At 40.1% G+C, this 12550-nt stretch overlaps 1 protein-coding gene across 1 annotated transcript; it reads right to left on the bottom strand.

The window, feature by feature from the left end:
• Positions 1-1695: 1695 nt before the first annotated feature.
• FAM216B (family with sequence similarity 216 member B) lies at positions 1696-6424 on the bottom strand. Its single transcript, XM_021697940.1, has 3 exons — positions 6320-6424; positions 3678-3798; positions 1696-1968 (listed from the first exon to the last, which is right to left on the bottom strand). Exons 1-3 carry the CDS (start codon positions 6422-6424, stop codon positions 1769-1771), a joined length of 426 nt encoding a protein of 141 aa, XP_021553615.1. The 3' UTR covers positions 1696-1768.
• Positions 6425-12550: the final 6126 nt, after the last annotated feature.

Below are 12550 nucleotides of genomic sequence, written 5' to 3'. Positions count from 1 at the left end.
GGCTCAAGAGGGAGGGCATTACCTTTCTGATGGGAGAGCCAACAAGTGGGACCTTCTACACTAACTTAGATTTGTCCTTTTTACGGGCCTCTGATATTCACTTGCCAATTAGCTCTTAGAAGCCTCTATTGGAAATAAGGTGCTTCTGAGATTTTTGATGCAGGGATGCAGCTCAGAATTACAAGTGGCCTCCTTAATATTCTGCATCACTAGCTAAGGCTTACACAGCAAATATCCATGCCCATCAAAAAAAAAAAAAAAGTCTAAGGTAAAGTGCATGCCTAGCATAATGTTAGAGCCGTCGAATCGCTATGTTGTACACCTGAAACTAATGTAACGTCGTGTGCCGACTGACTATACTTCAATTTAAAAAAGTACGTGCAAGAGGTTCATAGGAATAAAAGGGCCGTTATGGAAGAACTAGTATAAGCCAAGTGACATCTGCCACGACCTTCAGTCCCTCAAGAGGGCTACCCTATAGCTCACTGTAGTTCTATTATTTTTTTCTTTTTTTAAGCCCACCTAATGATTCTTAACTTAGAGCTGACAAGCTACATAGAGTACATGAGTCAGGACCAGGACTTGCAGAGGTCAAGAAACTTTATTCTTTATGAATGATCGCAGAGAAAAGATAAACATCCTCATCAATGGGGTATTTTTTTTTTCTTGTAATGGTAGAGCATCTTCCTTCCAGATCGATGTCAGCACATCCCTTGGCAAGCAAGTCTATAATTCCATCTCAGGCAACTCCTTTTATGGGCATAACAAAGTCATTGGCTGATTTAAATGAAGGAAGGGGGCTGAACATTTAGAATAAAGATGAAAAAATTTTTGAATTTTTGTGAGCCCCGATGACTAACTTTCCACACACACAAAATCACTAGTGATGAAAATAACTATTAAATATAACTAATATCACACTATACCATTATATGTGGTTTTGACTTGTTATCCCCCCTTTTTTTTCTTTCGTATTTGTCTAGTCTTGTGTGCTTGCTTAAAACCAATGAGGCCATGGCAAGGTTAGAGTTGAGACCAGTTCTTTAAGGGCTACTTCTTGTTCTGCTGAGAGTGTATCTTCAGTTGCCAGGGGAGGACGTGTGCATGAATTCTCTTGCCTGGGTTAAGGTCAACTATAGCCGTGTAGAATGAACCCAGCTGTGGCAAGTTGGTAAGTCCAAATTTCAAGATGACACAAAGGGATTGAGTCAGGCAAGAACCAGAAGATTTGGGGCCAAGTTAAATGCTATTGCTTAATGGGAAAGAGGAGGGGAAGGAGGACATGGAAACGCACAGGCCAGTTCCTGCTGAGATGATATGCCTCTGGAAACCCTGCATGCTTAGTGTTAACTTGGTGTTGGTTTGTGTATTTTCAAAATCTGCAGTGGGTGGCTTCCACAGTCACCCTGTGACTGGGAACCTGGCACCCTCTGATGACTTTCACCCTTTCACTGTTCTTGGGACTTGTCTGAGAGGTTCTAATTCAAAGGAAGCTTTTACTTTGAAAGCTTCAAAAGTCATTTCACTCTACAGATTATATGTGGAGTGAAAGGCGTGTTTACACTTAGCTCCAATTGCTCTTAAATCCCTCAGCTTGTTCTTGCTGGTAAAATTTATGCGAGTGGGAAAGAGATTATTTCTAGGTATGGAGTGTGTGTTAGAAGTTATTTTTTTTTTTTTTCATTCTCATTCAACAAATATACACTAAGCAGCCGCTAGATTTGGGGGTACATGGGCAAAGTGCCTGTTTCAGAGCTTGTGCAAAGTCTCAATTCCTGAGGGATCCAAGCCCTGCTCTTTGAGCCCTGGGTCGAACCATAGACACAGGTAGTGCTGACAGCCATGTTCTTGTCATGGCTGAAGGCTTCTGGGGGATGGATCTTTGAGGAGCTACCTTAGCTGAGGCTCTCTTGGTTGAATCTCTAAGTACAGCGGCACGAGCCAAAGCTTCCTGTTGTGTAATGTAGCCTAAGGGGAGAGAAATGAGAGAAAGCTCAAAGTCAACAGTCTTACAAAACAAATAAGCAAACAACCCTGCAAATATTTACGGATTCATAAAATGTCTTCTACTTCGCAGGGTAGAGACAGTTATGTTTAGCACACCAAGACTGTATGATTTTTGAGGATATGAAGTAGACTTTTCTTCTTTTGCATTTCTTGTTCATTAAGTTAATACATAGTCATTGATTAACATAACAGATCCCTTGGAGAGGGAGCTAGGCCTTGAGTAATCTGAGCATGCATTGCATATCTTTGTTTTCAAAACTTTCTTCAAACCAGAAACAGAGATATTCAGTCTCTGTCAGGGTTTTTAAATAAGTGTAGTCTGCAGGCCACCCACTACAGAATCATCAGGCTGAGACCACATTTAATAATGCTTTTTAAAAATTCAGATTTCTGGCTCTATTCCAAAGACTTTCCTGATCAGAAACTCAGAGAGCTAGGCCTGGAAATCTGCATGTTGATAACATAACACAGGTATGTGCACTAAATACTGAATATCCCTGCTCTGGTTTCACTGGCCTCTCTGCAGTTTTGCTCTACAAACAAAGCTAGTAGGTGATGCTTCTGCAGGAATGCAGGCAATCATGGGGAGCAGGCCGCATCCTGGCTCTGCCATTTACTAGTCACATGACCCTGGTCAAATGATTTCTTATCCACGCCTCAATTTTCTCTTCTGTAAAATGTGAGTTATAAAGGCACCTACCATCTAGAGGTGTCTGAGTTTCAAATAAGACAATATATGCAAAGTGCTTAGAACTGTGCTAGGCACAAAGGGAAGCCTAATAACAGGTAACTATTGTTATTGTTCTTGTTACTCAGTCATTGGCAAAAACCATGTCTTCCTTTTGTGCGAATGCAGGAACAGCAATATAAGGTAGATGTGCTAATGTGAAGTGAGCTGCTTATAAAAAGAAAGCTCTGCCAGAGTCAGGAGAAGAGTGTAATAGAGGCCAGCTGGAGACTGAAAACGTTTCCTAGAAGAAAAGGGACTTAACAACAATCACACCTCCAAAGGTTGTACTTAAAGTCTGTGAAGGTCTTTTGCAACCATTATTTCATTTGTGCTTCATAAAATCCCACGAGGTTGCTACAAGAGAGATGTCAGAGCACGGGGGTGAAAATGTATGCTCTTTGCCGGCAAGGCCCTGACATTCGCTAGGCGTGTGTCTTGATCAAGTTATATAATCTGTCTGAGCTGCAGTTTCCCATAGCTGTAAAGTGGGGAGAAAATGAGATGTTGTGTGTAGAGCTCTTAGCACAATGTCTGGAACATGGTAAATGCTTAATAAGTGTAACTGTTATTGTGGTGAGTAAACTGAGCCTCTGAATTTGCATATCCAGCAAGGGGCTGAGCAGTGGTTTGAGCCTAGACCATCTGCCTAAGCCCATCTCCATTTCTACTAGATCAAGTTTCTATAAATCTCAGACAGTTGTTGACATTTTATAGCAATCCGTACTCTGATTTCTTGAAACCCTCTTAATTTACCCATAAAACCTTGCTTTCTATTGTCAGGGATAATCATTTTTAAACATGGCCTACCAATTGTGTTATAATATAGCACGCTGGCAGAGGCCATTCTATTTGAATTATTTATCTGGAAACTTGACTTCTGGCTCCAGCACACAAGTCCCTCCCAAGGGTGCCTGGTTTAGGTCAGGTAGTTAAAACTCACCAAGCAGCTGCTGGTGCTGAAGGCTGTGAATATAGCGGTTCTGCAGGGCCTCCCACTGGGGCCTGGAATTGTAAATCCTCATGATGCTATAAAAGTAGCGTTGCTGCCCTTGGGTTAAGTCCTGTCAAAGCAGAGCAGGTGATTTTGATGAGTTGGTGGAGTTCTATAGGACTAAGAGTGTGATGTATTCAAAGCTGACTTCTTTGGAAATAAGATATATATGTATACATATACATATATATGTATAACAATTTTATATATATACATTTCGCAATTGGAAAACAACAATTGGGCCATGTCTTCCCTAGTTTACTTAAACAACTTCCACTGGCCTGTGTGATAGTGAAATTGGGTAAATAAAAGATTCTAGGTAAGTAGGTCAAGGTATTGGGCTGAGAGGGGTCTAAGGATTTCCAACATTTTATAATTTTATTCCTGTATTATGATCCTTGTTGAAGAAGGTAGGCTGTGAGAATCTACACAGGGCCTGACGTAGGCCAGGCCAGGGAATGGGGACAAGAGAACTTTTCACCAAGAGTTGTCAGTAAGCAAGGGAGATAGCTAGATGAGTAGATGGGTAATGTGATAAAGGTTCAACATTATTACTTCAAAGGTGCTACAAAAACAGAGAAGAAAACAAAGTCTGTGCAGCAATCAAGGAAGGCTTTTTCAATGAGGTGACCAAAACATCTGAGTCTTAGAATGAGGAGGAATTTCCCAAGGCACTAGAATACTGGTTCTCAAAGGGCATCGACATCACCTGGGAATGTGTTAGAAATGCGAATTCTCAGGCCCCATCCTAGATCTACAGAATCCTAAACTCCGGGGAGTGGGGCCTGGCACTCTGGGTTTTAACAAGCTCTCTAGGTGATTCTGTTACAAGGACAGCAAAATTTGAGAACCACTGTGCTAGAAGAAAAAGAAAAGCTAATTAGTGGGAGAAAGTGGTGTAAATTTTCCTATGGGACAAAATGTCTGGATATATTAGAAACCAGATTTTTTTTTTTTTTCACTTCAAGCAGAATATAGAGTCTGAGCTGGGGAAGGCTGTAGAGGTAGGCAGGGGAAGATCATGGAGGACTTATAGGCAGTGTTCACATTCAAATTTAAAAAATAAGAATTACAAAAAGAGTTGAAAGATTACCTTTAATACGAGGAGCCACTGAAGGTCTTTATTTCAGTAACGTGGTTCTCAACGGGAGTGATTTTTGACCACTAAGGACATTTGGCAATGTGGGAAGACATTTTTGCTTGTCATAAATGGTGAAATGGAGGATGGATGCTACTGGCTGTCGGCAGATAGAGGCCAGGAGCGCTGCTGAACATCCCCCAGTGCGCGAGACAGCCTCCCAGCCCCTCACAACAAAGAATGATCCAACCCGAAATGTCATACCTGAAAGATCACTTTGGCCCCACCGTGGAGAATGAGCTTATGGGAAGACAGGCCACTGGTAGGGAGAGCATTTAGAAGGCTGCCATGTAGTGAAAAGGAGGAACAAGAAGGACCTGGACTACGGTTACTGTTCTCTACCTAATCTGTTGTCAGTGCTTACGATGATACTGGCCTCAACATTCTAGAAAAACCAAGGTGAAATAAGTTCACCCTAGGCCACAAAATTCAAAACAGTGATAGAAGTTTCAAAAGTAGTTGATAACCATTGTTAACCATTATTTAGTTATGGAAACTAAAATTAAGTTAATTATATGTAACAGTAAAGTGGCTTTTATCTGTTAGAAATTTTGTGTGGAGTTGAAACCTCTGAGTCAGATTTTTTTTTTTTTTGATGTCTAGAGACCTTAAACTTGATATCAAAAATATATCCAGAGTGAAAGCCAAGCCAAGTACTTCACAATTTGAGGCATCATTTGAACTTTACAGTTTCTGAATTGGATGTTTTAAAAAAGAATATCTTTGAAGAAGATAATTGATTCCTAATTAAGCCTTTTCCAGTGATGGAGAACAATATAATATGAAAATAGCAGTCAGTTTCAAGAGCAAAGCTCCAAAGGGCAATGAGAGTTTCCATTATATAAGATAAAATCTTACAAGTTATGGTTTTATTTTACAGGGGAAAAAAAAAAAGTCTATGTCTTTTCCTTAGCAGAGGTCTAAACTTCCTAAATAATAGTCCTAATATTCTTACCCTGTTGTTTATCCTTCTTGAGGGGATGGAAGAGAACTGAAATTTTTGCAAAAAGTATTAATGACTGGGTGTTGTACGAAAACAATGAATCGTGGATCACTGCATCAAACACTGGTGATGTTTTGTATGGTGACTAACATAATAAAATAAAATTTAAAAAAAAGTATTAATGAGAATGGCTTTAAATAACTGTGACTGAAAGGAACTACCATAGCTCTCTAGCAGGGAGCCACAGCGTGGTCAGCTGTGAACTGCCCATCACTGGGAGTGCTTCAGCAATGAAGATGTGACTATCTGCAGAGCTCCTGAAATGGATGGGTATAGGACCAGACCATCCAATTGCTCATTCATTCACCCTGCACACCATCAACATGCACTGAGTGCCGATGTTGGGCCCGATGTTACCTGAAGCTGGATAAACAAAGACAGGAGAAAAAGCCCTCAAGCCTTGAAGGAGAGACAGGCAAGTTCCATCCATTAGTGAATGATACACTGTACCTTCATTAAGGGAGTGTTGTGGGTGTAGGCAGAGGAGGGGACCCGAATGCAAGGAATCCGTGGAACATTCCAAAGCGTTTGTTGTCTTTTCTGTTTTTCTCCCATTCTGTATCCTGTACCTTCAAGGAACAACAAAGCATAGCATGAAATTTCATTTTGTTCAACCTGTTTTGGGAATGGACCTAAGTAAATAAGTAAGCAAGCAAGCACGTAAATAAATAAATAAATAAATTCTTGTTATTGATGTCGAGGGATAAAAAGTTTTCTCACATGTTTCTAAGTAATTGGATCTCAGCAGACTGCTTAGTTCTGCATTTTGCCCTATTCTCCCCCACCCCAGTTGTTGAAAGAATAATTCAGAGTTTTTTGTCTTTCTGCTTCATCTTGTGTTTGCAACAAGTGGACTGTAGAACCACATCACGTCACAAGTTATTTCTTGATCATTTTAAATAATAGTTATTACCTTATTTGATTGTAAAAGTAAAATATGTCATTTTTGGAAATTTGAAAAAAATCTAAAAATTGAAGAAGAAAATATGATTATCCATAATCTAACTGTCCATAACTGTTGGTGGCTTTTGATTGATTTCCTCTTACTCTTTTTTTCCTGGGTGCATTTTGATTTTAGAAAAGAGAGACCATACTCTATATGTTGTGCACTTTCCCAGCTCATGGAATATCCCTTAAAAAATATGATTTTTAGTGAAAGTATAGTATTCTTTACATTATTCTCCATTTCTTGCACATTTTGATTTGCAATTTTACAGCAGTGTACTATAAAAGAAACTGTTAAACTTAGCTGTATTTCTTGCCACTTGCCTGACAAAATGAAGGAGCCACACCTGCTATGGGTAAGTCTTTTTTCTTTACCATATATTTTAGGGTTTGGAATCTGAGATGTCTGTAATTATAAAAAAAATTAATCAAGGGGTAGTGGATATATTAGAATAGGGTTGCCAAGGCATAGACTGAGAATTCCAAGCGTTTTCCCCTCTGCTCACACCTTTGTCCTTGCCAAACCTACCCCATTGGGTTGTTTGATTAACTGAGATCATGGCTATGGAAAGCTCTCAATTTATGTGAGCTCCTTTTCTCTCTCCTCTCCCCATACTTTATGCTCTCACGCACATGCACACACAAGAGCACACACATGTACACACTGAAGAAGTATTTTAACATGTGAGGAATCTTTGCTTCTGAGTTCACAAAGTGAAGGCTCAGATCTTCCAGAAGAGAAATTTATTAGGAAAACATCAGTCAACATCTCTGTGTGTCCTGTTTCCACGATAAAACTTATAAATTAAACTATAAATATTTTATTTAATACTACTTTCCCTCATCGTGCACTTCAGAAACTATACCAACTAAGATATACTCTTTTAATATTCTCTGTGATAGAAGCCAACACTCTATCCTGTACTCAGATCGTCTCAGTATCCCTCCTCCCGTTTTCCAGATCTGGAGAGCAGAGCATAAATATTCTTCAAAGCTAGAAGGATTTCTTCTTTCCTCAAATAGCATAAGGAAATGACTGACAATCTTTCTTGTGGCAACAATTCATGTGTGCTTTTCTTGGGCTGTTGCTGAGGAAATCCGTCTTACCTATTCAAGTGGACTATACCTGGTAAAGTTTGATTAAAATGCTTGGAGAATTCAAGGAGGACAAATCTACCAAATATCTTTTTTTTTTTAAAAGATTTTATTTATTTATTTGACAGAGAGAGAGAGACAGCGAGAGAGGGAACACAAGCAGGGGGAGTGGGAGAGGGAGAAGCAGGCTTCCCGCCGAGCAGGGAGCCCAATGTGGGGCTCGATCCCAGGACCCTGGGATCATGACCTGAGCTGAAGGCAGACGCTTAACGACTGAGCCACCCAGGCGCCCCCAAATCTACCAAATATCTTATGCCTGAAATAAAAAGGACAAATTTGCTTAAAAGACTTACCCTGTATTATAATCTCCCCCCTTTTAAAAGCTTGTACTCATATTCAGTGTAGTTTCCTTGCAGGGTCTCTTTCTTCATGTGAAGGTGGCAGTAGAAATTCAGTCTGTTGATAAGCTGATATCCAAGCAACATCACGTGATGACACAAGGAGCTGGGGGAATTTGGCTGCATGCCTTTCCCTGCTTCTGGGCAACAGTCAACTGCACAGTTTATCTTTTTTCTTTCAAATTTTGTGTCTCATCAAGTGCCAACTTCTAAATCTACCATATCTGCATTATGTGCAGACATGAGAAAATAAAGTGCATGGAGACAGAGAGGCTGAATATTAAAGGTCAAGAAATCCACCAGGGCAATGGGCCATTACATGAGTATTTCCCACATTTGGAGTCAGTACCCTCCACCCACATTGCTCAGAATGATGAAGGAACAGTTTCTAAATATAGAGGTACAGGTATGAATTTTACTGTGGTAACCTATGGAATTGTCCCATTGCTCAAGATAATAGTCCTTTCTTAATTTTTGGAGGAGTAAGATATTCTCATTGACCTTGGATAGAGGCTGTGTATGATGATAATGAACTTGTGGCACAAGGATCTTTCCCACACTGATGTCATCAGCGTAAGGCTTACGTTTTAACCTGACTCATGAAAGCAGTCTTATCCCTTCCTCTGGGCTAGCATTATTACCACAGACTTCCTTTTTTCCTTGAGAATCCTCCTTCTGAATGCCAGATTATCTGTAAAAATGAAGACTTCCTAGAGAAAATGGAAGAAGAAGTACCAAAAGAAAACTACAAATTCAAAATTCTTAAGCGTGTAAGGGGAAGAAAAAACCAGGGAGATAAGAGTGATGAATTGTGTAGCTTAAGGAAGAAAGGGAAGGGACTTACCAGACACAGGAAGTTTGTATTTTCTTCAGTAATTTAAATACAGACCTTCTGGAGAATAAACATGGCAGAAACAAGAGTCTATAATAGTCTGTGACCACAAACCTCTCACGGGATCTGAGAGCTTGGTGATTCTCTCCTGAGAGATAAAGAACAGTTGTGTGCAGAGCTGACATCGTCAATTGTCAATTGAGTCTTCCTTGAATGTTTTCCCAAGCATATGATGAAATGGCTTCTAGGGCACACCACATCTGCTGACTGTTACACACACGGGCTGATTCATAGCAGTGTGCATCAGTCCCTGCATAACCAGGAGAACAGACACAGATCTAGGTGTTCGACAAAGAGGGAATTTAACGTAAGGAATCTGTTACAGAAGTATTGGAGTAAGCTAGAGGAGCAAAACAAGAAAGGTCAACTTGCGCAAAGATTGGCAATTACACTCAACCACTCTCAGACCTAGAGCTGGAGGACAACAGGGAAAATGATTTACCCAGAGTCCATAAACACTGTGCCTTTGGGGCAGCTTCTGTAGGAACATGGCCTGAGTAGCACCTTCAGGACCTGACGCTCAGCCAGTGCCCTCGCTTCTATGTTCTGTCCTTAATGTTACAGTTGCTGTCACCACCATCACTGCCCCCACTGCTGGTGTCCCTGACATGGTTGCTGATGCTGCCACTCCCACAGACGCAAGCAGAAACCGTGAAAGCGACTTTTCCTCCCCCTCACCCCACTTTCCATCTTCTGTCTCCCATTGGATGCCAGTTGGTGAGGGATTCTGCAAAATGTATTTTGCAGTCTTCCCACTACTTTGGTAAAGAGAAGGGTATAGAAGGGCAAGTACAAAGCTGAGAGATATTGAACACTATCTGAACACATGGAGATAGATACCATCAGCGAAAATCTAAGAGGTACCTCTTGTTTCTATGATGTCAGGTGGGAGGCTGAAAAACTTAGATACACAGTCAGTGTTTGCCTATTACCACTAAAGTTTGGAGTTTTTAAAGAAAAAACAAAAGAGATAACTAACTAGCTCTGTAGTTCTTGTCAAGGAATGAGATAGGAGTTTTTGGTCAATAACTCAACATTTAAGAATGATGAAACCATGTATATTGTCAATTTTGATCAAAGAAATTATTTTCCAAGGACTAACTAGACTTCTCAAAAGGAATTAAAACTGGCTACCAAAAAAAAAAAAAAATAGAAACAACCAAAAACTAATTACTATAAGGAGTATAATGTTGACTATTGGTAGAAGAGATACATGCTATTTCATGGCTGAAACATTGGTACAGCAGTGGGACACAATGATTAACATGGTGGTGTATCTATACAACAATTCTTAGAACATGGGTAGAAATGTGTTTTCATAGAAGAGCAGGGTAAATGTGATCTCATGGGCATTACCAAGTGAGGAAGAGAGACCCATGACTGGAATCCAAGATGAGTTAAACCCTAATTGAAAGAATCCAGTCTGCTAGGACAAGAGGCAGAGCATAACTATTTTATTGAGATCAGTACTTCCCTGGAAAACCATGAACCCAAAACGAAATTGCCTGCTCGTATCTTCCTACTCTTGCTCCTTCTCCAGGATTTTCTTAGCTGCAGATCTCTCCATGGGGATAGCTCTGCTAGGCACGGATATCCTCCCTCTGTTATCCCAAGCCCTCAGAGGGCCTCAGTGCACCATATGAAATGAAGGAACTGTCCCCTCCCCACTCTGAGCTTCTGTTTATCACCTGAACTTTTGGATGTCTCCACTCAAGAGTCTTACAGAGACTTTGTTAGACACTCTTTCTCATAGGACTACCTAGCCCATTGGATTCAATCTTGTTTGGTGGGGGCTGGAGTGGGTGTCAGTTATCCCTCTACTATCTTGCTGTATTTCTCTTATCTCTTCACATAAAACCCCCACTTCTCTAAGACCCAAACCAAAGCTGTCACACATACCAACACCTTAGGAGTCACTGGTCTCAAAAACAAGAAAACTTGAGTCCCAGTTTGGACTCTAAGAGCTACTTTCAGTGAGTAAAAACTACTTTGAACACTTAAAGGCAGTGATTATCAGGGAAGGAAAAGCTGGGTATGGTCATCTATATGCTAAGGACTTTGGGAAAACAGATTTAAGAAGTACTGGAAAAAAGTCTAAAGTGGAATATAGCTCAAAAACAAAATTGTCTATGGATTTAATTTTGACTCTGTAATCCCAAGTAAATGCTATGGAAGAAAGAGGTATAATGTCAAAAGGAACTAGAATAGGTGTACTGGGAGTCTGTAGATAATTCTGGATTCAAAACCACGGTTTTTTTTTAATTGTAGGAATTTATAAGAAAGTCTTTCTCATTAGGGACTAGCAGTGGTCCTTTAAAAACAGATCTTATGGCATAGTTATTAAGCAGTAGAGCCAGGACTCAAACCTATGGTTACTCGAAGTCTATGATTTCTGCCCTTGGCCTCTGGAAATAAAAGGGAATTTAAGCAACACACGCATTGCTATAATAGGAAACTATCCCTCCTATTGAGCCATTTCCCGCAGACAAAATTCATGCATCTTGATTCTTTCTCTCCTTGGGTGTGTTCTGTTCCCATCTGCAGTATTGCTTTATTGAATAAGGGGAGGCTTCAGTTTCACAAAGACTTGTGGTCATAATTCTGGAGCAAGATAGTCTTGTTATTACCAAGTCGTCGACTTTCTAATAAGTTGCCAGGGAAGGCTTCGCACAAATAGGTATCCAGCAGGCCAGTCCCATCAGTCCTCAAACTTGCCCAGGCATTTCTACATTCACAGTGGAGATGGGTGTGAAGCTTAGCTCCTTGCCCACAGAAACACTCTCCATATGTATTCTAATTTTCTAAAAAGTGGAGTGAATAAAAATGCCATCTACGACTCGACAGTAGATTGGCAAAGCAACTGTATAAACATTTAAAAGATCAGTACTGACAGCTATGTTTTCAGACAATGTCATTTCCTTTTTTTTTTTTTTTAGGTTGTTGTTAATAGGGAGAGGGCTCTGGGACTTTTAGATGTTGAGACCTGGTACACTACATCAAAAACTAATGATGTAATGTATGGTGATTAACATAACATAATAAAATTTTTAAAATGTAAAAAAAAAAAAGATGTTGAGACCTGGTATTTCTGCCTGTGACAAGGTGCCTTGTGCAGTCCTCATGGACAGATAAGTACAATTCGAAAGTTGTTAAAAACTTACGCTAAAGTGTGCTAATTAATGAGTCCATGACAATCTGGATAGGTTTTTGGTGGCAGGCTCTGATCTACTCCACAGTTTTACAAGCTTATTAAGTTTTCAGATAATGAAGATCTAGTTTCTAGAGGACAGAGATCTAGGTGGGATGGAAAACAGAGCAGATGGCAGATGACAAAAGGATCTCAAAACAAGC

Source organism: Neomonachus schauinslandi, chromosome 3, assembly GCF_002201575.2.
Source record: "Neomonachus schauinslandi chromosome 3, ASM220157v2, whole genome shotgun sequence".
NCBI classification, from domain to species: domain Eukaryota; kingdom Metazoa; phylum Chordata; class Mammalia; order Carnivora; family Phocidae; genus Neomonachus; species Neomonachus schauinslandi.
The sequence above is the reverse complement of the archived record's forward strand: the minus strand, read 5'-3'. Positions and strand labels throughout refer to the sequence as shown.

What these genes read in the sequence shown, in the direction of transcription:
- FAM216B (XM_021697940.1), bottom strand. Translation starts at nt 6,424, where the DNA reads ATGGGAGAAAAACAGAAAAGACAACAAACGCTTTGGAATGTTCCACGG. An exon ending in ACAACACTCCCTTAATGAAG is followed by an intron (nt 3,799 to 6,319) that starts GTACAGTGTATC and finishes CTGCTTTGACAG; the next exon opens with GACTTAACCCAAGGGCAGCA. An exon ending in TCAGCACCAGCAGCTGCTTG is followed by an intron (nt 1,969 to 3,677) that starts GTGAGTTTTAAC and finishes CTCTCCCCTTAG; the next exon opens with GCTACATTACACAACAGGAA.